This window comes from Eretmochelys imbricata, chromosome 5 (genome assembly GCF_965152235.1).
Source record: "Eretmochelys imbricata isolate rEreImb1 chromosome 5, rEreImb1.hap1, whole genome shotgun sequence".
Lineage (NCBI taxonomy): Eukaryota > Metazoa > Chordata > Testudines > Cheloniidae > Eretmochelys > Eretmochelys imbricata.
In genome coordinates, this window is record NC_135576.1 from 112,602,634 (window position 1) to 112,630,294 (window position 27,661).

The 27,661-nt window shown below is 42.3% G+C and overlaps 2 protein-coding genes across 12 annotated transcripts in view; one reads left to right on the forward strand and one right to left on the reverse strand.

The window, feature by feature from the left end:
• The window catches only part of FOCAD (focadhesin), a 198,753-nt gene extending 197,847 nt beyond the window's left edge, over positions 1–906 (forward strand). For all 3 annotated transcript variants that reach the window (XM_077817702.1, XM_077817703.1, XM_077817705.1), the window contains exon 44: positions 468–906. In XM_077817702.1, coding sequence (XP_077673828.1) covers positions 468–541 — 74 coding nt within the window. In that variant the 3' untranslated portion in view covers positions 542–906. The remainder of the gene's footprint in view (positions 1–467) is intronic.
• HACD4 (3-hydroxyacyl-CoA dehydratase 4) lies at positions 907–26,897 on the reverse strand. 9 transcript variants are annotated; one of them, XM_077817707.1, is made up of 8 exons: positions 26,124–26,891; positions 18,938–18,999; positions 16,606–16,709; positions 15,699–15,826; positions 11,477–11,586; positions 7,777–7,883; positions 6,949–7,080; positions 907–5,559 (listed from the first exon to the last, which is right to left on the reverse strand). In XM_077817707.1, the coding sequence occupies exons 1-8, from the start codon at positions 26,355–26,357 to the stop codon at positions 5,477–5,479; spliced, it is 960 nt and encodes a 319-aa protein (XP_077673833.1). In that variant the 5' UTR covers positions 26,358–26,891; the 3' UTR covers positions 907–5,476. The 9 variants fall into 9 exon arrangements, with proteins under 9 accessions (XP_077673833.1, XP_077673836.1, XP_077673840.1 ...); XM_077817710.1 differs by adding an exon at positions 24,614–24,641 and having other exon boundaries at positions 907–7,080; positions 18,742–18,999; positions 26,124–26,160; XM_077817714.1 differs by adding an exon at positions 24,614–24,641 and having other exon boundaries at positions 907–7,080; positions 26,124–26,154.
• Positions 26,898–27,661: the final 764 nt, after the last annotated feature.

Genomic DNA, 27,661 nt, shown 5'->3' on the forward strand with positions numbered 1-27,661 from the left:
CATTTTCCTAAATTTTTTCAGAATGCATCCGGGGATGCTTTTGCAGGGACAGGGAAGTGTTTGTAGTGGCCATGAACAGGTTGGGTCCCATGGGAGGAGCAAATTGTGATATGATCAACCTGCCCTTGCTAGAAATTATACACACTTCCTTAGCTAATCCCTTTCATGGTGTCCTGCCGTTCATATGGAAGCATCAAGGGGTTTGGGGAGTAACAGGGAAGAGCATGGAATGAGGTGAGATTATTAGCAAGAAGAGGAGATGGGAGAAAAGTTTATTTATTATTATTATTTTGTATTGTGGTTGCACCTGGAGACCCCGGCTCAAATACCATCCCCCTTGTACTAGCTTCTGCAGAACCCTGCAAACAGCCAATGAAAATAATATAGAAATAATTGTGATACAGGTGATTCTTGTCTTTTACTATACAGTCTGTACATAATCATGTGACTTGTCCTTGTTTTCTCAGCTACACTTCTGGCCTTGAGGTTTCTACCAGAGTTCAAGAAGAAAGCAGTATGGACTAAGGCTTATGGTTGGTAGCCACAAGACAGCATCATCATATCTGATAAAGAGACGGCCCTTAATACTGAGAGAAAAGTGAATAGAAGAAATGTTCAGTCATCAATAACTGTCATTCCAGAGAAATTTTATACTATCAAGTATTAAGGGATTTTCTTCCCAGGGATTCAGAGAGGAAAAGTCATTTGGTTTGACTGGTCAGTAGGCCAGCTTCTATTGTGTGTGAGCTGTCTTGCCCTGGTATCAGGATAAGCTTTGGGCTACATTTTGAATGTGAGATAGAAATTAAAATTTCTTCAGAGGTATTTAAATAGTGTAGTGAAAGCTGCAGACAGCAGAAAGCTTTATATGAATAGGTGGAAAAATTAAAAACAAATCTTGCAAAATTGTTGTTTGACATAGTGTATTTATTAGAAGACATATTTCTTTATTCTGGCTTTTAAATTAGCTTTAATTTCAACTGACAAAATTTCTGTTAACATTATGATCCTGCCATATTATAGCATTCATCATCCATTGTTGTTATATCATGAACAATGCTATTTTTGTGATAGTAGCATAGTTGCTAACCTTGTAACAGTTTTACCAGGGACACTTATCCAGGTAAGTGTGGGATCTGGGCATTGCTAGATACAGTTTGATGAATGTCAGGTTCATTTAAACATGAATATTCCAATTCAGGGCCTCAGAAAATTGGGATCTTGATAATTTTCCAGAAGCTTGGATACTTTTCAAAACCTAAGACGACCCCATCTCCCTTACATGCCAGAATGTTCCGTCTCCTCAAATCTCCCACTCCAACAACACCCTTTCCCTGCCTACAGAGATAGCGTCAACTTTTAGCAGGGGGAGGACAGCAGGTCTTTTCTACCTTTGCCATTTTAAAAGGAAGATGGCAGGTCTGTTCTCTCCTTAGCATCTTAGTGTCTCTGAGAGGACATAGGACTTCTCCTTTCTTCCCAGCAAGAATATGGAGCTACTCTTATTGGGGAGTACATTTTCTCACCTCCCTCTAAGTGCCTTCATTTCTCCTGCTATTGAAATCTTATTTCCCTTTTCCTTTTTTCTAATGTTACCCTCCTGGCTCTGTGCCCTCCCATTTATAAGTCCCCTTTCTGAATCTTATTCTGGCCTGGTCCCTCTACTTACCTTTAACCCATGTGCCTCACAATTTAGCTGCCTATGTCTCCAACTTAAATAGGGAAAAATATACCCCAATGCAAGGGTCCACACAAGATGGAGCTTAAAGAGCAGCTTAATTGGTGCTTAGGTTCTTGAAGAAGCCCCCTCTGCACTGGGGTAAACATCACCAGTAATTGACTGAGTAATCCCATACTGGTCCCTACTGTCTACTGCAGTGACCTTAGTCTGAGCAGTGTATAATTTAGCTATCCTATATATGGTGGTTTTCTCAGTTAAGTATTCATCTTCATAATATGCCACACTAGTATATTTATTCTCTTATTACTATTCCCAGTTTAGTATTCTTAACAGCTGAAGTGAATGAATAAATCTTCTAAGCCTGCTATTTGCCTCTTTTAACCAAGACCCTTTAAACAGTGAGAATCTGGTATGGTACTTGTGTATGCTTTATATTGCAGTAGACATATGCATTCTCAAGACGTGTGTTTTCATTTTGGCTGTGTCTATACTATGACCTCGGGGTGTGATTCCCAGCTCAAGTACACATACTCACATTAGGTCTCATCGAGCTAGTGCGAGTATAAATAGTAGTGTAGCTATGGCAGCATAAGCAATGGTGGCATAGCTCCACTACACTGTGTACACGTACCCGTGGGTTTCAAGCGGCTAAGCCATGCTGCCGTTCTCATTCTTATTGATGAGAGCTAATGCAAGTACATGTACATGAGCTGGAAATCACACCCCTAGGGCACAGTGTAGATGTAGCCTTTGTATTACCATTAACATGCCAGTAGTGATTCTTAAGAACCATCTAGACCAGTGGTTCTCATCCCGTTTATGTGGGCTGCATCCACACACACACACACAACCTATATGGCCCTGAGGATGTCATATGGGGCACAGTTGTGTGCTGACTGGGCTACAAGCAGGCCACAGCTTGAGCACCACTGATCTAGATCATGAGCGCATGATTCATCAAATCAGCCTGTTAATTCTTTGAGTAGTTTGAGATTAACTAAACACACTTTTTTGCAGCTGCAAACGTAGTATGAGTTTGAACACCTGGCCCACGACATCTTCACCCTGCTAGTGCAGAATCAGTGTTGACTGATATACACACTGTAAAAATGAAAGCCATTTACATGCTCCAGGTGCCCATGTGCGGATAAATGAGGTTTGGTAGTAACTTCCATATTTTCAACCAAAGATTTTTTTAAAATAGGTTTGCTATAATTCAAAATTAAAAAAATAATTGCACAGATTAAAAATAATGTTCACTAAGTAAATATGAATGTATCAAACTGAAATACAATATTAGTGGTGGGATTTTACACGTAAGTATGGTTCAATGTAAAAACAGTCAATTAAATGGTAAAGCTAATTGCCAACACCAGCAACTACAATAGGTTTGTGGATCAGTAACTTTACACCAACAAACTTCAGCAAACAATTTCATTTTTGAATGCCTAAAGTTGGCTTAAGTTCAGATTTAGACCCCTATATAAGAATGGCTTGATTCTCAAAAGCAGTCAATACCTACAACTCCCTCTCTTCATTTGGTGGAGTGGGTGCAAAGTTCAGCTGAAAAATAAGCCAGTTGTTAGGGTGCTGAAACATAGACTTAAAGCGTCTTACTTTAGGAAGCTGAGTTTGAAAATTTTGACCAGACTATACCATGTAAACAGAATGGAAAATATCATAATTTTTCAACAAATGTTAGGGATCAGCCATCATTTTACTCTTTCAGGATATGCTTTATAAGGTGAGATTCTGGGCTGTGCTTCTAAGAGATACAGCACAGAGCTCCCAGCCTGTGGAATGGGTTGGCAGGGGTGTGCTAAGTTCATTTTGACCCACCTTTTCAGCCCTTGTGAAACTGAACTGCTCCAGAGGCTAAAGTGGCCTCAGGTGGGCTGTCAACATTCCAGCAGCATGTCCCCAGCTAGCTGTGCTGTCTGGACTCTCTGCTGGGTAACATGCTACAGCCCTGCCTCTGATACTCCCTTCCCACACCAGGCACAGCTGCTACCCAGGATTCTTAAGAGGGTCCTCTGTCTTCCTCAGATCCTGCACTGAGAATTCTCCCCTGCTCAGATCCCATAAATCCATCCTTCAACAGATAACATGATCATTGTTAAAAACATCACGTTTGCTTTTGTAACTAAATAACATTACAACAATATACACTCTATTTCCTAAATGCAGGCAACACCATATTTACCTCTTTTCTAAAGCGCTTTGAGATCTACTGACCAAAAGTGCTGTATGTTAGCCACATACACAATAATACCTAGATGCAAAAGCAAAGTGTTTAATGGTACCCAGTCTAGTATACTGCTCCCAGGTAACATACAAATATACTTGTCTAAGGCTATGTCTACAGTATGAGCTAGGAGTATGATTCCTTTAATCATGCACACGTACTCAAGCTAGTTCAAGCATCAATAGCAGCATAGCCGTGGTAGCACAGGTAGGGGCAGTTCAGATACAGCTGAGCTGCCTGACTGTGGCTCTGGACTTGTCCTAGAGCCACTAAATCATCAATTTGAAATGCTCTTCACTCATTGGTTATTCAAATGTTGTCTTAAGACAAAAGCCTACTTAAGTTTCACTTTTTCAGAGGCTTAAATAGGAAAGAGAATTTTCATGACCAGAAGTGTTTTCATTTCACTCTTTAATCCTCTTCATTTTTTCAAGCCCAAAGGGTGGTGGGAAATAGTACCAATGTGGAACAAGTCACCCTATGGTTATTTCCAAGTAACTTGTGCAGTCAGAAAAGTAATTTATCCCCCAGGAAAACCTATCCTATTTTCTTGCTTCTCATATAAGTAGTTTCCCACCTCATGGGACCAAATCCTAATTACTTTTGTTGCACAAATAACCTCACTGACATCAATGGGACAGTTCTCATGTGTGAAACAATTTGGATTTGGCCCACAGTTTATATAATCCATTGTCTTATTTTTAAAGGCAGAGTATTTCTTGGACTGACTATATCACACTTTTGTTAAAGTAAGAGTGAGTGTGTCTGTCTGTCTGTCTTGTTTCTTCAATTCCAAAATAATCTGGATGTCACCGGTAAGAAAAACTGATTCTTCAATAGTGTCTACTGGGAATATATTAGAATCGTAACTTCTACTTCTTTACGTTAAATGCCCTCTAGGACTTGTATTGAATAGACACTGTAACTGCATGTGTCACTTACATTTACTTTAAGAATGTGGGGGCAAGTGGAGGAGGATGGGTTTTCTGTGAACAGTTTTACCTGTTGGTATTTGTGTGAATGTGGCAAAACGCAGAACCACCAGCTTCTGCTTCATAATCTGTTGCAGTTCCAGCAAATTTGATATTCATACATCTGATTTACATTGTATTATCATCTCACCTGTTAGACTAACAAAATACCATTGACATTTTACTTTAATATAAAATGCAGAATACATGCTACTGCTGCAATAGGAAACCATTATTAAAATATAGGAAATGCTGATATGATTTGACATTTTTTGTCACAGTTTGTAACCTGTCATTTTATGTTCGAAAAAGACAGAGTAACTTCTGAGGCCAAGACTTTAAAAAGTGACGGGAGATTTGAGGTGCTTATGTTTGAGTGCTCAATGTGAGATGCCTTAAAAGGCCTCATTTTCAGAAAGTGTGGAGCACCTGCCCTCATAAATTGGGAACCTCTAAGGCGCTCCAAGTTGGGCACATAAGATCACTAATCACTTCTGAAAATCTCAGTCTAAGTTTCCACACAATGTGCTAGCATAATAGTTCTAGAGAATTTTCCTCATTATGAGACAAGATATCAACTTAGCTCCTTTTCTCTTTCATGTAGCTGGCTCCTAGGTGAGCTTTCCTTTCTGAGCAGAGGTACCTGGTGATGAAGTACATACCTAAATTGAAACATAAAATGTAAGTGCAGGGAAGCAGACTCCAAAAGGGCCAGCATTCACCTAGAAAGAACAGGTGGACCTAGGCCTGCACCTGAAAACCCTAATGGGATGAGTCCAATCGACCCAAATGGTCCTGTGGGTGGTCTCAATAAACCCACAGGAATAAGGCTTTTCAGACAGGTTCTATATTCTTGTAGCTAACCACACTATATTTTTAGGTATCTGTCATTATATGAGATATAATACCAGATCCAGGCAAGGTCTCTGTGCAGCCAACCAGTATTGCGGGGGCCTTCGTGACAGCCCTTTGTGCCGCAACACACATGACGCACATTGTCGATGAATGCCCGCTGACTAGCTTCAGCAGTGGCCTAGAACTGCATCATGCCACTGAAGATGCCTTCACTTGGCTAGACGACTATGCACACACTAAATTATGAGACCTCAGTAAATAAATCTAGCCAATGCAGGTCCTGAAACATTTTCCTGGAACCCTTAAAGCACACCTACTATATATAGGGTAATTATAATACTGCAGTTATTGCCATTACATTGATGCATATGTACACAGATATTTTTTCAGATTAGCAGGTCCACCCCACAGCCACCATCATGACTAGTGTCCTCATTTTACTGGTCGAGGATTGAACAAGAATCCCTTATAAACCAGCCAACGCTGTACTTCATCTAAAAGGATCAATGAGTTTTTTAAAAACAGATGGGCACATGCTACAAAAATTAGCACCCTTTACCCAAATGTGAGGGGGTTCAGATGGGGTCAGCCAGAAAGTTAGATGTAGATGCAAACTTCTCCAAAGCGCAGGCCTGTTTGGATCCAGGGTTTTGCTGCAACCCACAGTAACCGTAAGTGAGGGAACAAGCTATGAAGTTTGCATTTAGCTCCAAATCTCCTCCAGCCTTGAGGAGTTTTAGTACAGGATGTCAGACCTAGTTTAAAAGAACACACACTGTGGGCCTGATCTAATGCCCACTGGAAATAAGTGGAAAGGTTTCCATTGACTACAAATGGCAGCAGAATCAAAGCTTAACTCAGGACTTTATGTTGAATTAATGTCTATAATGATGAAGGTGACTCAAACACACTATATTCATTTTCCATCCACTTTTTTCTTAATAGTTCTTTTCCCCACACTCCCTCTCTCTAGAAACAGATATTCACTTCCAAATGGGATGCTGGAATTCCAAGCAGTCAACTCCTGAGCAACATGAACTAGACTTCCCCTTAACACACAGGTGTCAATGCGGGAACTGACTAGGAGAAGGCACAGCTTACAAAGAATTTTCATTGATTCGATTTTTGCCACCTCAGGTTTGTGAATTCCAGCATAGTGGCATTAAGATCCTGCTCACAAGAGATGAAAATCTTACCTACAAACAGCATTGCCAGGTACATTTTTAGTATGTACGGGAAGCAGATCGATAAGGCAACTGGAAATGGCAGCTTGGTGGAGTATGTGCCGAAGGATTCAAAATAAGGCAGTGATTCATAGATGGCAAATGCTGCAAAATAATGTTTTGATGTTTTTTAAATCTGGAGTTATAGAGAAAGGCCATCTCTAAGAAAACTACATTTAAGGCATGAAAATGGGTCTTGGTCTACTGCCTTATCTTGAGAAATGTAATCTGTATGAAACACTATACTTGGCATGCATGCATGGCTTTACTTTTAATTCATTTTCTTGAGACTGAAGTTGTAATCATTTTGATAACTAGGATTAGCAAATATTTACTTAGTCCTCGTCACTGCTGGGGTTTTCAGCTACAGGTATAGTGTGCACACCTAGTATAGATACAGTAAACTGCTATAAGCCACAATGGTACCATGTATAAGTTGGTTTCAAGTAGGGTCAGCTGCACCAGTGCATTTGCCAGCTTTGCGCTTTGCACTGGATGCCTAGAGTTAAGCTACACGAAGGACTGCAGAAAAGTGTCGGCATCCTAGGTTGATGTTCTGTGGCTTTCGTTGCACTAACAAATTGTTAATTTTCCAGGAGAAAGGAACTGTCCTGTAGAAACCAAGAAACAAAGATAAAGAAACAGAGAAAGGGGAAAGAAGGATGAAAAAGTGTGTAGATAAGAGTAAAGGGGTTAAATGTGTCTTATTTCTCAAAAACACTGATCATCAAAATGATCAAATTCTACTGAGTGAGATTCAGAAAAAAGTAATTTGCCTCCTGCCTACTCCCTCCCTTTTACCTTTAGCCAGAATTGACAGGGGATATACTGGAATCCATAGTGTGTAGTTCAGCCATGTCAAAGCTTCATAGTATGTTCCTGTCACTGATAACATGCAGTAAGTGTATCTGGAATTAAAAAAAAAAGGCGGGGGGGAGAGGAGAACTTGTGTTTATTTTTCAAATTCTGATAAAATAGGAATGAATAAACATCTTACTCTTTAAAACAGTCACCTATTTTGAGAAATTGATGGATTCCAGATTCCTGTACTCTAATGGTTTTAGCCATTCAGGTGGAATGCTGGACATTTGTTAAAGAAAAATTGCACCCATTTTATTTCGTGTCAAACTCTCATCGGCACCCAGAGACAGCTAACTTGCTGAAAAGTTTTTATTTGTGACACTGGCATGGGGGGGGGAGATAAAAACAATAATAATATGGTGCATTCTATATTGTGCTTCTGGTCGTAGAGGCTCTACTGTTCAGTAAGAGGGCAGCCCCCCATCATGGGGCCCAGAAATACACGCTGGAATATTTCCCTTATCTTCACTGCAAAAAACTGAGGGTCAGAGTCAGTAACTACACAACATGGGTGTCGTTCTAAAAAGTTTTGAGGTAGATATAGGGACTCAGGAGAACACCAAGGACCTAGCAGCCCTCTCAGAAAGGGCCCATCAATAAGTCTCCATATCCCAATTATGTGCACCCTTGAATCCTCAGATGATTTTAGTAGGCAATTAAAAAAAGCCCACAGGGCCCCTTGTGTCAAGAAATGCAGGCTAATGCTTCTTAGAGGAAGAACTCTAAGAACATTTTGTTGCTCAGTTTGTGTCCCCCCTTCAGTATGTCTTACTGTCTCTCCCTGGAGGGTCTGGGAGTAGGATTTGGCCATCTCAGAAGAGTAAAATGGAAAATTGTTTATGTACTAGCACAAGAATTCCAGAACACTGGTAGATTGTCAGGTAAGTGGAATGCCTGCTGCTTCATAATGGAGACTTCTTTCCTAGGGCTATATGGTAATTAGCAATTTCCTCTGAAATTGAACAGTCATCATGCATAATGGGAATCCAGAACCCCTGGTTGTTAGACTCTCAAGGTGGTCTAATTCTTACCAGCTTGTTTGAACTGAGTGACCCAGTAACTTTCTGAAGATTTGAGACTGGTTTGATCACATTTTTGGTCAGTTGAAAAGCCTATGCTTACTGTAGATCGCTTTAAAAAAAAGTGTTTAAGCCACCATTAGCTGGGACTGTTTCTGGCAGATAACACAGCCCTCAGCAAACTTCCTAGTGGCCCCAGTATTAACTTTCTGTGAAATCCTGGGTGGTACACCTGATGGAAAGGTAAATAGGTTAGGGAAACCTGTGCTGTTCCTTCTCCTCTCTCCCTTTATTTTTCACCAGATTTTTTTTTTAAAGCAAACCTGCAATACAATAGAAAACGCACACTCTGCACCTGGTAATAAGCAAGAAAGATCAGATGTGTAGGGGTAGGCAGAATTCACCCTCCCTTGTATCATTAGCTCTAACACTCAGAAAACTTCATCTCTTTTAAGAATGTATCTAGAACTGGTTGTTAAGGTATGAAAGAAGAGCCTCCTGCTGGCTCTATCACCAAAACATCCCCTTTTGCTGGTGTGATCTTCCCCATACCACGCCCACTGGATCTACTAGTGCTGTGGCACAAAGCTACTATACCTCACTAGAAAATCTGCCACCGAATTCTGTAATTTCAAATAATGCTTTCTCAGATGCTCAACCCTAATCAGTAAATAAAGACAATGTAAGTATTCCCTAGAGGCTGGGAAACATTGAAAATAAATATAACCTTTGACAGCTGCTGTTTTTCTGGGGTTTGTCTCCAGTGAATTTTCTGTTGGTATGTTTTAAAATATAGTTGAAGGAAATTCTCTTAAGGAGCAGGTACTTCTCCTAAACAATCACCCCCCAAGGAAGTTGTGCCTCAAAGACATAACAGAACACTTAATGAGTCTAACACAATCAAGCAGACAGGGCTAATGTATCCATTACTGATGGCTGACTGTGATGCAAATCTGATTAAGTCTATATCTATGTACCTACACACACACCCCCATGGTGAACAAACGAAGGAAAAGGAACTAGACAGATATGTTCTCCATAGATAAGGAGGAACTATAAAGTAAACTAGATTCAAAATATTTCTAAATCAATACTAACATTTTACATTATTATTTGAACCGTACATTTATGCTGGAGACAATATGTAGGAGGTCTCATCCGTTTGCATACTCGATGGTTGCCATTATTTTGACTGTAATAGTTGGTCTTTAAGGATTATAGTAAATAACAACATGTTGACAATTCTATGCTGGAGCTTTTTGTTTCTGATGTTTTCTTTTTCGCATTAGCTGAAGAGTGCATTTTCATTGGGTTTTATTTTACCTTTGAATCTTTAAAAAATTAAAACAAATTCACCTAGAACCCGAACAAACATCTTGATCCCATATGCCATTCATCTTCCTTCTCCAGCTCTCTTCATACCATACATCTTTCAGCTACCTCTCCAGTGACATCAAGGTCATCTCAGTACAAATGAATGAATTTTAAATAATGGAACAAAAACACATCCAAGGTGAAAATCATCCCTTTGCAGAGAACTGGTGCAAGGGCTATGCACTGCTTAAGTGCCACTTAAGCCTACATGTCTTCCTTGATGTAAGTAAAAAAAAAAACCAGAAATCCACAGAGGCACATTGTTCCTGCACAGGGTGAGTTTTATGTCCAATGCAAAAACTAACAGGGTGGGATTGTAAGTGACTTAACACACATTCCATTGAAAGTCACCTGTAACTTCATGCTGTGTAAATCTTTTTTCTATTCCTATGCTCTTTGCCAACTGCGATTTCTCCCTGTGTCATTTATATGCCCTATCTAGCCTAAACTTTCAGGTCACAGGGGCAAGAACTAGGTCTCTTTGCAGTCTGAAATGCATTGTCCACTTGATACATAACGATCAAAATCTTAATGAATGGCCTGCAGTTGTGAGTTACTGTACTACAAGTCTTGTGTCTAAGGCTGTCTTCCCCCTGCTCACTTACATGTATTTGCAGTAGCTCTCATTGAGCTGGCATGAGTAAAAATAGCCGTGTATCCAAGGGCATGGGCAGCAGCAACAGAGGCATGGCTGACCCATGCACAGTATAAACCTGCCTGAAACTGGTGGGTGCGGGCTCAGCCATACCTCTGCTGCTGCTACAGTGGCACTGCTGCCGTTTCCACTCACGCTAGCCCAGGGACAGCGGCTGCGAGAACGTGTACGTGAGCAAGGGAATCACCCCCTAGCGTGTAGCGTAGACGTGGCCTACGTGAGCTGTAAAAAGGAGATGTTGCTTTTACCTCAAAGCAAAGGTATTGGAGATAGCGTTCGGGAACGGCCTTCCTTAAAGGCTGGGCTGCTGTTCTCAACTGGTGTCAGAAAGGTCAAATCTTTTGAAATAGAAAACTTGAATGCAGGGGCTGACTCTTGTAATATGGTAATAGGTTCAGTTTGCCTAACTGATACACCAGTTATTCTAGAAACCCCAGGGTGCCTTATCAAATATGAACATTTGTGTAAAACGTAAAAATGTGTTTCTGCCGAGGTCAAAACAATGAAAAAATCAGATGGCATGCACTGAGTTTGGATAGCTCCATGTGACAGAAGCGCTTGCTTTACTTTTATGAGGTGACCGATTTCTTACCTGACCACATCCAGTAAATTCCAAAGGAAAAATAAAACGCACACAATATATTTCCCTTGAACTTCTTCTTGACTGGTGATAACAAATAAAATGATGATTCTCTCAGTTATCTGACAAGAAAAAAAATTACAGTAATAATGACCTTCTACTCATATGCATGGTTTGTGTATCTCCAACTTCTGGATCACTTCAGCAACAAGGATGTCATGACACTCTAGTGTGTATTACACTAAGTCTGGCATCCCTGTTCTTTCCTTCAGCTTAGGTCCCCAGGCTGCATTCATGCCTTTAGCAGTAACAAAAATCCTGAAGGCCTGTGTAATCCTCCCAAAAGCCTGACGTTAATCCACTCTGGATTATACTTGCATTGAAAGTGTTTAAAATATAGGGACAAATTCTCAGCTGGTGTAAACCAAGATAGCTACACTGACGTCATACCAGCTGAGCAAGTGACCCACACAATCTGTTCTGTTAACTCTCATAGATTTAAATTATTTAATGGGCAAAGTATCTACCCACTTATGAAGTCATGAAAGGAACACTGCACAACTAGAATAGAATGTCTGTACAACACTTTTTCTATATCTTATTTACCAGTTCCTGTGTGGAACTCTGGGCACAGACTATAATTTTAACAACAAAGCTCTTCCACATCTGTCAGATACAGCAGAATGTCCACGCATCATCTTATTCTTCATCAAACTGATGCGAGAACGGATTTCCTGTTGCCAGCCCCTAGTTATCTAGAAACAGAACACAACCCCCCCCCCCCCCCGCTGGATCCAGTTCCTCCTCTTGAAAATCTTTAACATATGCCACAGATTTTAAGCTTTGCTCTCTGGCCATATCTTTCCCTTCAGATGTTAACACAAAGTAAACTCTTAGAGGGGAGTGAATCAGACTCCAGTCTCAGCCAGGGAGCAAAGATGAAAGGGACTAACAGAGCAGCCTTCAGAAATTATTAAACTAAAAAGCTGCCAGCAACAACCCTGCTTAAGTCAATGGGGTTCCTCACAGGCTCTCAGGGATCTGTAGCAGCTGACAGAGTTAGTACCTTAGTAAATTGGGAAGAAAGTAGGGGTTTTTTTTGTTTGTTTAAAGAAAAAAAATTCTGCTTTATGTGTAAATGAGGGTTTGCATGTGGCTTTGTGTTCTCGCTCTTACAATCCCTAATTGACTATGGTAAAGTATTTGCCCTGATACTCTTAAAAAAATTTCACTAGAAACCATGTCTTTTCATGTCCTTAAAAAGGGAAAAGGAAGCATGTGCAGTCATTTCACAAAATGTAAACAGTATGGTTTTGTTTTTCATTCGTCCTCATTCAGTACATGAAGATCAAAGTGGAATTTCCTCTCTCTCACAGTTACCCCATCCCAGCATCCACTCAGTCCTGTACGCAAGCTCAAATTTCCACAGTACAATTTGACCATTTTAAGAGTAAGCAAGACAGCAAGAAATCAGATTCAATCAGGACAAAATAGATTGCACAATCCCTCTTTGTAAACATTCAAATCTCTCCTTAAAATTCACCTCAGCTGTGCTGTCTAGAGAACAATGCACCATGGCCAGGCAACCAATGTGCTGTGATCGCTGCTTGTTACACTTACCATAAACATTAACGGTTACCTTGTGCTCCCCCATCCATCTGTTTATATCCACTTGTCTTTCATCTTATATGGTAAGCTCTTTGGCACAGGGACCATGTGTGCATACATGAACACTGCCCTGGAGGAGGCCTTTAAATGTATGTCCTTAGCCTGCGTAATCAGTACCCAGGCTTAGCCTAATTCAGGTGTGAACAGCCACACTCTAGTTAAGTGCATCCTCAGTAGTGCTGCACTCACCCATGAGTGGTGCTCGGACTTCTGGCAACATATCCCATGGTTCTTTGTGATCTACTCTGATTCTTTCAGAGTGAATTGTGGAGTAATTTGTCTGTCCTTCTGGGCACATGGGGGCAATTGTGGGAAGGCATTGGAGAACTGTATCAACACTTGAGTTATTTAACCTGTCTTCACTGCAAAGTGGGCAGATTACCAGCTTGAGTGAAAGCAGCACCCAGATTCTAACCCATACCCCCAACCACGCCAGCTTGCCTGGGTTGAAACTAACATCAAGTGAGCTGGGGGGTTTTTTGTGTGGACAGGAGGAAGGAGGCTGGACTAACTCTGCAGTGAAGACATAACCTAAGTCCAACTACAATACAAATAATACCTGCTCCTATCCTTTCCTGACCCATTCCTACCCAGTTCTGAGACCCCACCTGCAATCCTCTCCATGCTGCCCTGATGAGCACTGCAGTGATTCATAGTGTGCAGTGGGTGCAGAGTTTTCTTGCATGGTCTCTCCATAGCTTGCCTAATTTGCACAGTGGAAACAGTAGTTTTACTGTAATTAGAGTCTTCTCCCTGACAGGATGGGGAGGGGGGAGTGCTGTGAAAGGCAGCCTTTGGCCCATTGTCTACAGAGGCTGTGGCAGCTCTCCAGTTGTCAGTTATTTCTTCCATGACTACCATCTAACCTGGTTTATCCACAGCAATTGTATTGTCATGGAATCGTGTCTTCAGGCTGGCTTTCCTGCTCTGAGCTTCCATAGTAAATTCCATTCATAATAAAGTCTATGTCAGTACTAGAGAACGTGTGAGCTCAGCCAAGACTGACCTCTGTGCAATAAATAGTCTTAACCTTAGCAGATAGCTGTTCTCTAAGAGATGAGGCGTGTGTGCATTTGCCTCAGGATACATTGGACAGCACACTTTTGTGTGTGCACGCATAGGAGCATGTGGACTTGTAAGAATTTGTATTTTCAATTTAAAAGTTAACTACATTTTGATGACTTTCTACATTTGACGCCATGCCTGAGAATCAGCACTCAGGATAAAAATCTGTATTAGTCAATCCCTTTTTTAAATGCAGATTTCAAAAGAGATACATCATCTATTCTGGGCATCATTTGAAAAGAGGGGGTTACCCAAAATACTAAAAACACAACTAAATGTGCTTGTCTTTGCACCACAGACAGTAGCACCAGTTTCATCAATATTCACCTGTTAAGGAATCGGAGGTGTGGAGTTGCTGGCTTTTCAGTTCTTAGAGAGGAAGACCAAAAGCTCAAGTTTAAGTTAACTCCAAAGCAGAGAATAAGAGAGTTCCCAGGAGAACATAAACACAAAATTCTCTCGTTCTCTGCCAGAGCACATAGTTCGGGTTTCTCCTCTTTCTTTGCTCCCACAACAAAAGGTATGCACTTAAATTCCTATAAAATGTCACAACCCCTGGAGCCTTTTGTAAGTTGATTATATGTCTGGACATGTGATTGTGCTAACTTTTTGACCTTTAGTCAAAAAAAGGAACTGCTCTTTCCTCCTACCCAGCCCAGGCATAGCCCTTCCTCTCTCCCTGCCCACCCCTCTCTAAAAGAGATCCTCCCCTCAATGAGCACCAACAAACGGTGCCTCCTTCAGGCAGCTTGAGCCTGTTGAACTGCTGGGAAGGGTTTCTCAGCCACCACTTTGCAATCCAGTTGCTGTTCCTCCTCACACATGGTTATGTATGTGGTGCCTCCCCATTGCTCGTTCCTGCCTTAGGGAACTGGTTAGGAACTGGCAGCTAGGCACGCTGAGCACAGCAAGGGGAAAGCAGAGCCAGTTGGAATTCACTAAAGGTGAGGTTTGTGCCCTGACTACCTCCCAATGGCCCAGCTCCTTTCTTTTCTCCTGACACAGTACCTCCTAGTGGTCCCTCAGAGCCTTAGACAGTAGCAGGTCCCCAAGCTGTTTAATACCCTGAATAAAAGAGTCTCTCATTGAAGTCAAGGAGATATATTTATCTTCCAGGACGGAAGTGGGGAGAATTCAACCCCTCAGAATTAGCCAGTCTCCTACTGACTATAAACACTGCTCCAGGAAGCACTCAATTGTCCATGAAGGGAGTCTTCCCCTCATTCTGCTCTACTGGTCACCCAGTAGGTTACGTTGTGTTTGTTTTTCTTTTGCCATTATACATTTGGGGATTCTGATACCCAACATGCTGGTCTGCTGACCAGCATACACTTAACTGTAGGGAAGGGGCAAGGAAGCGAGTTAGAGCTGCTGGAAGTTACATTAGGAATTATGCTGGGGCATTCTGTCCTGTAAGTATCTCCTAGTCACCAATTGCAGCTCAGGTTAAATCCAATCAGAAAGAGACAGGGATTCTTTGGTGCAGTATAAATTGACTTACCTGTAAAAACCTTGGGAGAAAACAGTTTTTTTCAATGCCAGCTAGAATGTGCAGGAGTTCTAATATGGACAGCGACTGGCAAAGGCACATTACGAATCCTATAGAATAGAAGGTATCGGCCAAAGAATCTACAACCGCAGGGAAGAAGAAAAAACACAGTGCTATTATTTAAATCTCTGAATCCTTTCTATGCCAAGCCTCAGATAAGACCACTGAGGTGTCAAAAAGTAAAGTTCACATGCCACTGACCTTTGGAAACAGACAAGCACAGAATGAATGTCTGGGAAGTAGTTTACGTAGTGGGGAAGCTAAGAAGGGCATGGGATAGTCTACATCTGACACACTTTTTTTTTTTTTTTTTTTTTTTTTAAGTGAAGTGGCTATAATGACCACTGAATAAATCTGTACAGGACCTGGATATTTGGTTTCAAAAACATTCCTCTGCAATAGAGGAAGGTTTGATGTTTAATAAAATATCTGCTACCTGGACTTTATAGTTTGTGTGTAAACCTTTGTCCTTTGTATTCCCAATATTTGTCATTTATTTTTAACTCTGAAGTCAGTTATTTTCTGTCCCTGAACTTCAGTCAACATAGGGCCAAATATAGCTCTTATCTTCCAAAATATTAAGGCAGGTCAGATCAAATACCATGGAATATTAATTGTCCTTAGCAGAAGAGAGACAGCATAGCAGCAAGAGCTATAAAAATAGTGCAGATGTATTAGTATTGTTTTGTTCAACCAATCCAATGGTCATCTGCATTGAAAGATGCAGTATTTTATCAATTTAACAAATTATAACTTGACACAGTAACAAAGAGAGTCCTACATTTGTTCAAAGTTTGTTATGTCCAGTTTAGGGATTTTAAAGTAAAATGATAAAGCAATGTAAAATGAAGAGTCTTACCTTTCCCAAATGACAAGAACCTGATGGTCATATTTGTAAATATCCAGGAATGTCCACAGAATTGGATTAAATAATAGATGAAGAGATAAGTGTACATTGTACAGCTGTAAAGGCAGGAACAGTAAAGTAAATATGCAAACCCACAATACATTACTTTGTATTATGTTACTATCTGTGCCAGTGTCCCAAAGCAAATTATACCCCGCCCACACACACAATACGTCTGCCACTGCCAGGAAAAGGAGCTGAAACTTTAAAGAAGTGTGTATGTCAAGAGCCAGAAAATCGTGCTCCTTCCTTGTGGACATATATAAATCACTCCAAGGTGCTTTTAAGGCTGTCATCACTTCTGTATCCGAGTGCCTCACAATCTTTCATGTATTTATCCTCACAGCACCCTAGTGAGGTAGGGGAATTCTGTTATTCTCATTTTACATGTGGGGAATTGAGAGAGAGAGATTCGGCTAGGTCTACACTGCAGCTGCGCCGCTGTAAAGTCTCCCGTGTAGCTGCTCTATGCCGGTGGGAGAAAGCTCCCTGCTGGCATAATTAAACCACCCCCAGGAGTGGCGGTGGGTATGTTGGCAGGAGAGTGTCTCCCACCGACACAGCGCTGTCCATGCCAGCACTTTTGTCAGTTAAACTTGTGTTTTTTCACACTCAGACCAACAAAAGTTTTATCAACAAAAGTGCAAGTGTAGACATAGCCTTGATATTTACCTAAGGTCACACAAAGTCCAAGGTAGAGCAGGGTCTTAAACTAAGTCTCCCCCGTCCTAAACTAGTTCATTACCTACTGGACCATCCGTTATCTGGCATGGTGATCAACATATTCATGTCCTCCAGGCTTGATTATTGCAACTCATATCTAGGAATTAACCCTCACAGCCAGAATAAAGCTCCAACTGATATACAACGAATCAGCCCAACAGGCCACCATGAGAATATCACTCCAGTGTTTTGCTCTCCTTGCTATCTGCCCACGAGCTATCGAGTCCAAATCAGGCGCTCCCTCCTGATATACAAGGGATAAACCCTGGTTGCCTGGAAGATCTCTTCTCCAATCACCAGGGCCTTCCACAACGGTTATGTTTTACTGGAAGCATGTAAATGTCAACCAACAATGGGATTTTTGTGAGCATGGGAGACCGAACTCTCACAGGAGCTGGACCTAGACTGTGGAATTTGCTCCTGCAATGTCTAAGGATGACTCAGACACTGAATGGCCTAGATCAGAATTAAGTGCAAACTCATCTCTTTGACATGACTTTCCCTTTGTAATGTCTGTCTTCCTCTCTCACACATAACAGCCAATCAAGCTATTTCTCCCACAAGCCAGGAAGGAAGAAAGATAAATTGATTGTATTATTTCTATTTTCCAGTACTCTGAGGTGCTCCAGTGTTCTAGCCCCCATTGTCACATTACATACATTCGTACAAACACCTTATGGAAAAGTCCTATACTGTTTTATAGATATCACTAAAACCCTACAGGATTTAATAGTGGCTGACATCCTCTGGGTTGTGTAGCTTACTGCACTAAGGAAAAAAAATTCCTAAAACGGAAAAATAAGTTACACCGAACATGAACATTACTGTCAAGTACCATTAATAACCAGTAACTGGATCCATATATTATAACAATAGGAAAAATATGAACAAGTTGTTAGATATTAAGAGGTTCTGGCAAGATCCTCCATTGCTTAGTCAAAAGCCACCACAGTTTAATGATAGTACCTGGGCTTTGCACTGTGTTTATATCCTTTTTAATTCATATATTCTCTCTCTCGTATGTACAATTTGTAGCATTTTCCTCAATATAGTTTGAAACTATTCCAAGAATTTTGGGATATTCCTCTGAACCTTTCATCAGCCAAATATCTGGCGTATGTGAACTCTTAAACCACTTATGTGAGAACAAATGGTAACCAAGAGGATGTTTATAAATACTAACTATGCGCTAGTGTTCTCCAATGTTTGGCCAATATACCTGTCGTTTTGTTTTAAAACTCATCCTGATGAGCTGTGTAAGTGTGTTAGGGACTATGTTGTAACTGGCATCAATACGTAATGTTAGGCACTAACTGCAGTACCCAAAAATAAGAGAGCTTAACATTATTTAAGTGAAGGGTTGACCTGGAGGATGGCATTCCACACTGTCTTATGAGGGACCACACTGGACTCTGGGGCTTTCCTACACCAGGCTGGCAGTGGCTAAGAACAGTGTAAGTAGCACATTTAGGCTGTTTGTTGGAAGTACTTTTCTTCATTCCACATGGACTTCTGGCACTACGCAAGAAGTGTCTTTGAGGAGCTCCAAAAGGAGTCTTACCCAGCCCTCTTCACCCATGGAAGGTTCCTACCATGCAGAGCCTTTGAGGGAAGAGGGGAAATCTGTTGAGGAAGAAAGAGGATTTAAATGGAATGAAAAATAATAAATTAGAAAGTCCAATTGTTTTGCTATGATATTTCCTATATGTGAGTTGCAGCATCTTTTATGTCTGAAGAGCAAAAATAAATGCTCTGAGAGGGAACCTGTTACACAGGCCTGAAGCAAAACTCCACTGTCATTGTTTCCACTTAAAGGGAAAATGTCAAAGGTGTTTGGCTTTAATTAGATTTCTTGCTTTTTTTGGGCTGACAGCAGGAATCCATACACATTTACATTGGATTGCCTGATCCTGCAGCATTCTTAGGAGCATGGCCTACTGGATAAAGCACAGGATGGGATGTCTGGAGATAGCTGTTCTATTCCTACATCTGTCACACACGCTCACTGTACCTTTCTTTCACCATGTGTATAATGGGGGTGACATACTTCTCTACTTCACAGGGGTGATCTAAGAATACATCCCTTAATATTGTCAACTGCTTTTAAGATCCTCAGATGAAAGGTTCTTTAGGAACATTATGCATTTCACTACCCTGCCTGTTTTGAGAATTGAATGGAATGGAGAGACAGAGTGATATGCATCACTGCAAACAAACCCAGCCCACTCAGTTCATTATGGACAGTGCTTTAGTTGTAATTTTTATAATGTTATAATCATTACTTTGCATAAATACATTGAAACCTCTATGATGCTGTGACCCAGTGGCGGATCCCAACTTGTTCAGAAGAAAAACTTTGCTTTTTCTTGCACACCCACAGGTCTGGGAAAGTGAGAGACTGCATTAGATAACAGATCTCTGTTTTCCCTCAGCATGCATAACTCGCAAAATGGGGGTGTCCTATTTCCTCCTAAAATATACAGGCAGATAGCATATACCTGCTTATGCTTTAGTTGTCCAGCCGAGAATGTGAGATGGTAACAGCTTTAGTTTGGAAAGTCAGATTTTTTTCAGAAATAGGCTGATTACAGAACTACATATTACTACTACTCTTATCTAATAGTATTGTGTTTCTGTGATGACTGTCACCATTAGCACCTGGGTGTCTGCATCTGACAGTGGGCTTGTAAACCTCCACTGTACCCTCTAGAGCAGTGGTTCCCAAACATTAACAGCCTGCGAACCCCTTTGACTAAGCTGTGAAATCTCATGAACCCCCTCCTAAAAATGAATATTTCTGGGGATTTAAGTTTAAATTTCCTCTGCACTCCACAGGGCTCCTGCTGCTGGACCCTGTTGACAGCCCCGGTCAACTGAGATCAGGCTGCAGGTCCCACTGACCACAGAGGCTCAGGCTGCCAGCCCCAACTGCCCTGCCCCGCTCTCCCTGGGGCTTGGGCTGCCAGCCCCGCGCAGAGCACTGTGGTTTGGGCGGCTGGCTCACGGGGGCAGGGCTCAGGCTGCCAGCCCCAACTGCCTGGCCCCGCTCTCCCTGGGGCTTCGGCTGTCTGCCCTGCAACCGGGTCCCACCTGCTGCTTCCAATGCCCAGGTCTTCTGGCTGCCATGAGTGAATTTTTTCTGGCGAACCCCTGCTCTTAAGGCTTCTCTCCATTATGATACTAAATAGTACATCCAAAGGACAGAGATCATGACAACCTGTGTAGGTTTTGGCACAGACTGTGGCCAGGGTCACTTCCTGTTCCAAGGGAGGAATCTCCCAGAACAGCTTAAAGAGCTGAACAGTACCCCATTAGTAGCTATACAGTTCCACACCACCCTCAAGGGAACACTTGCTACTTAATAAAATAGACACCGATGAAGCAATAGCTCATGGAAACCGAAGAGTGAGGATTTAAAAAAAGAAAAAAAAAAATCTAGTAGAAAACCCCATCTGCTGCCCTTGTTTCCTTTGTCCTACTGATCTGAGCTTCTAGTTCAACTCTCCCCACCCCCCACAAGCGTTACAACTGAGGGAGGCAGGGAACGAGGACAAACAGCTGAAAACCAGCACAAAAGTATGTTTCCTCCTGCATGCATATCCCTGCCCCCTTTACCTTCCCCTCTTCTCTGCAGTTGAATGGGTTGAATTGCTGGTTTTGCCTTTGCTCAAGAGTTACTAGTTGGTGTGGAGATAGGTCACTGCTGCTGCATCTGTCTCTCCCTCTCTGGTCACAGCTGCAACAGCTGTTTTCTAGGAGGTTACCCCTCCTCCTTTCTCCCCCCAGCGTCACTGAAAGCAGCACTGCAAAGAAGTAGACACTTTCCTAGTAAAAAGGAAGGAACCACTAACTCAAGGGATCCTCATTCATTTTATCATTCTTCTGCAGGCACTACCTCAGGCCTGTTTTTTGCCTTATTACAAATAGTTCCTCTGGACTCAGTTCCACTAGTTTTTGCAGTTAGTCAGAAGAGGTATTTTCAAAGGCCAGTTGAGAGTAAGCATGCAAAATTAAACGCAGATTATTCTGGAGAAGAGCATAGGGTGATACAGAAGCCAGTTAAACAAGTATCCATAAATAGAAAAGATAAAGTGATGGTATTTAATTTTCAGCAGACTCTAAGTGACTCCAAAGCAAATAAATATGCTACATAACGCTGTTTCTGTTACTTCACTGGAAATGGAAACTGCACTTTTTATGCCTATAGTATGGAAACGTGCAAATGTTTGGTCAGATGCAATCCTGTATATACAAGATTTGCTGGGTGTGTGTTTGATTTATTTAATCCAGATGTTTGCATTTTAAATAATTTAGAAGATTAATATATTAAATAACTACACATGACAAAATATATCAAAGTAGCAAGAATACACATAATGAGACACAGGACAAAGCAATCTACACTGTCACAGATGGAGTAGATTAATAGAGTGAATGTGTCCCCCATTAGACTATATTACTTATCACTTTAGAGGCCATCCAGAGGCATTGCAGAAGTTAAGATACCCGTATTTCATCTTGTTTGATATAATTTAATTTGTAGCTTATTACAATGCTTTACCCTGTATTTTTGTAATGTTTTAGCTGACTTATCCACTTATAAATATTGCAAAATTACAGCCAGATAAGCAAGAGGTAACAGGAGTGGCTGGGGCATGGAAATGCTCACAGATGTAGAGAGATTGTAAAGACAAACTGAAGAGACAAATCAGAGGGGAAACATGACAAAAAAAATATATACAAAATATTTAATGGCCTACAGAAGGTAAGGAAGGAATGTGTGTTCCCCTCCCTCATAGTACAAGAGCAAGAAGATATTCAGTGACATTGTGCCTCAAAATATGGAAGAGAATACAGATACTCCCTTGCCATTGCCCACAGAGTAGTTAATGAGGAAGTGAAGGGTGGAGAGTGGGAGGAACCATGGCTCATTTCCTCCATCCCCAATAAGAGTAGCTGACTGGCTGCACAGCAAAGAGTGACCAAAACACTGGATGAAAAGGGGTGAAGTAACTTAGCTGCTCCCCAAGGCAGGAGTGGAATTGTGACTCATTGTCTTGGCTGCTCCTGGAGCCATGCAGCTGTACGCTCTCCCTCACTCAGGAAAGATTATAAGGTTACAGTCTCGCTCAAAAGGAAGAGACACAGATCTCTATGTTGTGATTTTTAAATGCACTGTACAAACAGCCACATCCCTAAAGCCCAAGAGCTGTGAGCAAAGTAATTGTTTAAAAATAAACTCTTTCCAAACTTTTATTTGACAAGTACTTTTGAATCTTAAATACCTTCTATTTGGGGGCCTCATTCTTTTAATCTTTGTGAGAGTGATTATTTCAACCAGACATTGTACTAGGAAAGATAAAATTGATGAAGAGGAACAGGTAATAGAAAAAGTTAACTGGAATATTTAAAAGGTTTCTCTTGCTCTGGTCTTCTCTACTTCTGCAGAGAGGGTTATCTGAGTTTTATGGCTTGGTATCTGGAGTCTAAAAAACGTGGTTGTCATAAGTCAGGGCAAAACAAATTACTATGGGCCAGATTGTGAGCCTCGTGTTCACGGTAACGAGCAGTTACATGAGTAGTCCCACTTGATTTTTGTTGAACTACTTGTGTGAGTAACTGCTTACCAGCGTGGGCAAGAGGCTCACAGGCTAGCCCTAAACATTAAGAGCCCAGTCTGGCAAGGTGCTGAATGCCACTCGCCAAGTCTTATGCACCTTCAACTCTCATTGACTTCTGACCATGGCAGGAGACTCTCAACCCTTTCCAGGATATGGCCCTAAATTAAAACGTTCACCATCTTAAAGCAAACTTTTTGAGTCTTTATGCTGGGCTGAAAGGTGCTAATGGCTGCCATGAAGGGAATCTTGGATTCAAAGACAATCATAGACCTCATTAAAGCCAATGGATGTGCCAACTGCTCTTACAGGCTCAATAGGAGTTGCAAAAAAGGAGGGGGGGGGGGGAAAGAGGCTACTGCCCAAGAAAATACCCTATATTTCAGGTAAGAGCTAAACCATGTGGACTGAGCTGTTTCCCTGATTGCAAAAGCAGGGGCCAGGATATTGGTTTGCACTCTGTGTTTGAGACAGAGGAAAGCCAGGGGAAGAAGTGAGCATGACTGTGAGAAGAAGCAGAGAGACAGGGCTTCTAAAGCAAAAAGCTCACTGAAGCAGTGATTGTGAGGATTTCCGAGCAAAGGAACTGCCTGCCGTTATGTTTCTACCATGTTCAGGAAAACAAGACAGTGTTCAGTTTTTGTAAATTAAAAAAAGTTACACTGAGAACATCCCTAACTCATAATCAATTTCTTATCCTAATGGAAACAATCCTGCAAGGCTGAATACCTGGGTGAAAGGGGAAAAACACATCTAGAAATGTGTGTTTATTCATGTCCATGTGAAATAAAGACTATCAGAAGAGAAGTGGTGGCTGATGGAAGAGTCCTTGCCTGTACAGCTCAGGCGGAGCAGGGCTACCAGAAAGCTAGAGGAAGTTCAGGGGACCTGAAGCCAGGGAAGAGATTCTGGGAGCCAAACTCTCCAAAGGAATGATCTAGAGAAAACTCTAAGGGGTACCTCATGGAGTTAACCTTAACTTATCCGATGAAGTGAGCTGTAGCTCATGAAAGCTTATGCTCAAATAAATTTGTTAGTCTCTAAGGTGCCACAAGTACTCCTTTTCTTTTTACCCTCTCCTGTTGCTCTTTTTTCCAATGTGAGGAGGTGATTTGACCTTTACATTGCACTTTGCTACTCCCCCTCTGACACACAAATGCAAACACATTATGTTTTATTCATTGTGTAGGCATATGTGGATTTGGGGCAAAAAATTGGGGAATCATCACCTCAGACCACAGGATATTAATCAAGAACTTAACACCACACAGCCAAGTACTCCTACATTGGAATAAACACTAATCTTTTTCAATAATGGATCTTAATCCATGTATAAAAATCAGTGCTGCACAGAAGTTGCTTGAGTTTATGATGTAGTAAAGAACTGCTATCATTTGAGCTGACCACTATAAAGCATTGTTTATAATTGCTGTTTAAGAAGCTGAATCTAATATAAATTTCAACAGTTCATTTTTAAAATCAATAGAAAAATGTCAATTTTTTTTAAATGGAGCTTTTTTAAAAAAAAATAAAATAAAAATAAAAATCCAGTGTCTAACAGAGGACCCTTTAAATAGTATCTAATTTTTTTTTCCCCTTTTAAATTCCTTAACTCTTACCAGGGCTCTTTTGCTTCCCAGTGGATGCCTAGAAAAAAAAAAAAAGTCTTTCAGCACAGCAATCCCTCTTTTAATGTGTGTGTGAAGCTGCAACAGGACTCAATCTCATCACTAAGGCAATGGTATAAATTTTATTATGGAGCAGCAAAAGTGTATTTAAGATATTCAAAATAATAAAAAAATCTGCAAAAGAACCAGTGGGATTTTGCCCAGATAAGGAGTTCAGGGCTGTACCCAATGGTGGAGGTGGCTAAATGGAGAACATTGTGTATTAGGAAAGGAAATAAGTATTATTTTTTCAGTGAACCATTGGAAACAATTCTAGGTATTTTTAGCAGTTGAAAAAACATTTTTGTTTTAAACACAAAAAGTTTTCCAGATATTTCTTATCAAGGAAGACAAACTATAAACAGTCAGTATTCAAGCTATAGTACAAAGGAAGCAACACAGCCTCTGGCCTGCCAAGATAAGAAACCTTAGGACTACAATTGACAGTAAGAGCAAAAGCAAATGACTCAGAAGCAAGGCTGGATCTTTGTAAGTAATTGGCAGTATGAAGAAAAAATTTAACAAAGACAGAGGATAAGAGGAAGGTGAATGTAATGACACTGATAATGAAAATGTATGACCTCATTTTTCAGAGGTGCTGTGCATTCACCATGTCCTGTGGCTTTTTTAATGGGAGAGGGTGATCTGGTCCATAGATTCCACTTTGATTCTCACCTTTTTACACATATATGCAAAAACTATGCTCCATTCATTGTTTAGGCCTGTGGAGGTTTTGAATAAAGTTACCCCTGAAACATTTATCCACCAACCACCTCCCTGCAAGTGCTCAGCCCTTCTGGAACGCAAACCTTTGTTCTGTTAGAGGATTGAGGTTGCTAGTTATTTGGCCAATTACACTCTGAAATCCAGTGGGGAAAAGTTTTGTTTTTTTTCTAAAATGGTTCCATCCCCCACCCTGCTCATGTATCAATATGCCATAGTTAACAGCCACCCCCTTCCCCAAAAGAGAGAGACCTAAAACCAAACTTTCCAAATTTCATCCAAGAACCCACTAACTCCTTTTGTTGCCCCATTCAAGCAACCACGAATATCTTCCAATCAGAAAAGGAGACGGGGGAGGGGGAAGGAACAACACTCGAGCCTGAAGTTAGGACTCAAAAATCCGTATTTAGGAAAGGAGCTTGCTCTTCAGAAGTGCTGAGCACCTACAAATATAAATGAGGTCTACAGGAATGGAGCCTATTCAGCACCCCTAAGAAGTCAGGCTACTTCTACTTATTTAAAATTTACTTTTAAATAGGGACACAGGAGCCTAACTTGAGGCACTCATGTTCTCAGACTGTCAGCCTGAGCGCACAGATTAGCCTTGCGGCACGTCCTGAAGGGCAAGAACTTCAGGTTCCAGCAAACCTCAGGCAGGAACTGGAATTCTACAGCAGCTCAGCAGCCCACGCAGCAAGAACACTGTTCCCGCAGATACACCTGGAGGGTATTCGCTCACGTGTCTTTGATGATCGACGGCAGGAAGAAGGAAGGTGATCTCCCAGCTCGTGAAGACCCCAATCTCTTTATATAGTCTTAAATCGCACCCGGAAACCAAGGAGCGTCCAGCCTGCGGCGTCCTGGGGCAGGGACTCCGGCGGGCACGTGTGTGCGGCGCTAACGCCCTCGCAGCCCCCGCGCGCAACTCAGCCGCAAAACCGCGCGCGGCGGAGTGGGTCTTTAAGGGGCGCATCTTTCCATCCCGCCCCCCTGCCCCCAGAGGCTTTTCCAAGGGCCAATCAGCAGTCTCCTTCAGCTCTGTGGGTCCCGCACAAGCAGCCACGTTCTGGCACCCCGGTAAAGCGTACGGTCATTGGGGTTGCATTAGGAGGTTCGCATTCAAAAACCGAGTTCCAGGGACACGAAGCGGGGTCTGGCTCTTAGAGAGCTTCCGGGCTTCGGGGGCATTTTACCGTCAGCGCTCTGGCTGGGTGACTATTTGCTTTTGCCGTTTTCTGCAGGGTCTTTTACGTGGTCATTCCTCGTTCTCCTCGGCTGGCTCTGGCCGATCCGGCGTAGGAAGCTATTTGTCTTGGCGCTCTTAGGCTGTCTGTGAACATCCAGCGTCCCTCCCACCAGCCCCCTTTTGGTTTTGTTCGGCTTCATCCACCAGACTTCCGCGCTGAAGCTGGTCTTACTCCCCGGGCAGTGCACCCAGAGGACCTCCCCCTCGCAGCGGGGACTTGCCCAGCTAAACCAGCGGGTGCCCTAATGTAGAAGAGCCTCCTGCATCCGGTGTCTCTCAAGATTTCTTGCTTTCAGCGGGGTTAGCTGGACTTTAGCGGCAGGCAGCAGCTTGCCCCCCCCCAGCATTGGTGACCGCCCCCATGGGGGTATTTGGAGGGAGTTCTCAGAATAGTGAACGCTAGTAAGAAGCGTTCACAACGCGGGGTTCCTTTTAACCAGCTGGACCTACGCGAGGTAAACTCAGCCCCCAGAGCAAACGGAGGAATGGCGGGAGCTCCCAGACGTTTCCCTTTCATTGTTTCTTTGGTTCCTGGTACGCCCCCCCCCCCGGCGCCGAGCAGAGGTTTCTTGCAATTACCCCTTTCCCCCGCCAGAGGCCGCTGTGCCCACGGTGCCGCCCGAAGAGAGGGCCGCTGGCTGAGGGGCGGGAGCCGCCAGAGGCGCAGCGCGCTGCTCTGGGGGCCAGGTGAGGAGACTCAGGATATGGGGAGGGACAGAGCGGGGCACACGGGGCTGCTGCGCGGGAGGGGAGGGGGCGGTGTCACCCAAACTGGGGTTCCGAAGGGCTATTGGGGGAACACTGGGCTGGGGCACAGGAGCTGGCAGGGGTGCTGAGAGCCATTGAATCAAGCTGTAAACCCTGATAGGATGGGAACCACTTCAAGCCACGGGGTGCTGCAGCACCTCTGGGAGCTAGTGGGGTGACAACATTGAGCCAGGGGCTGAATGGGAGTGAGGGGTGCAGGGCCGTGTGGGGACAGGGGGTGTGTAGGGGTGCAGCGAGACATGAGGAGAGGGGCAGATGTGCCT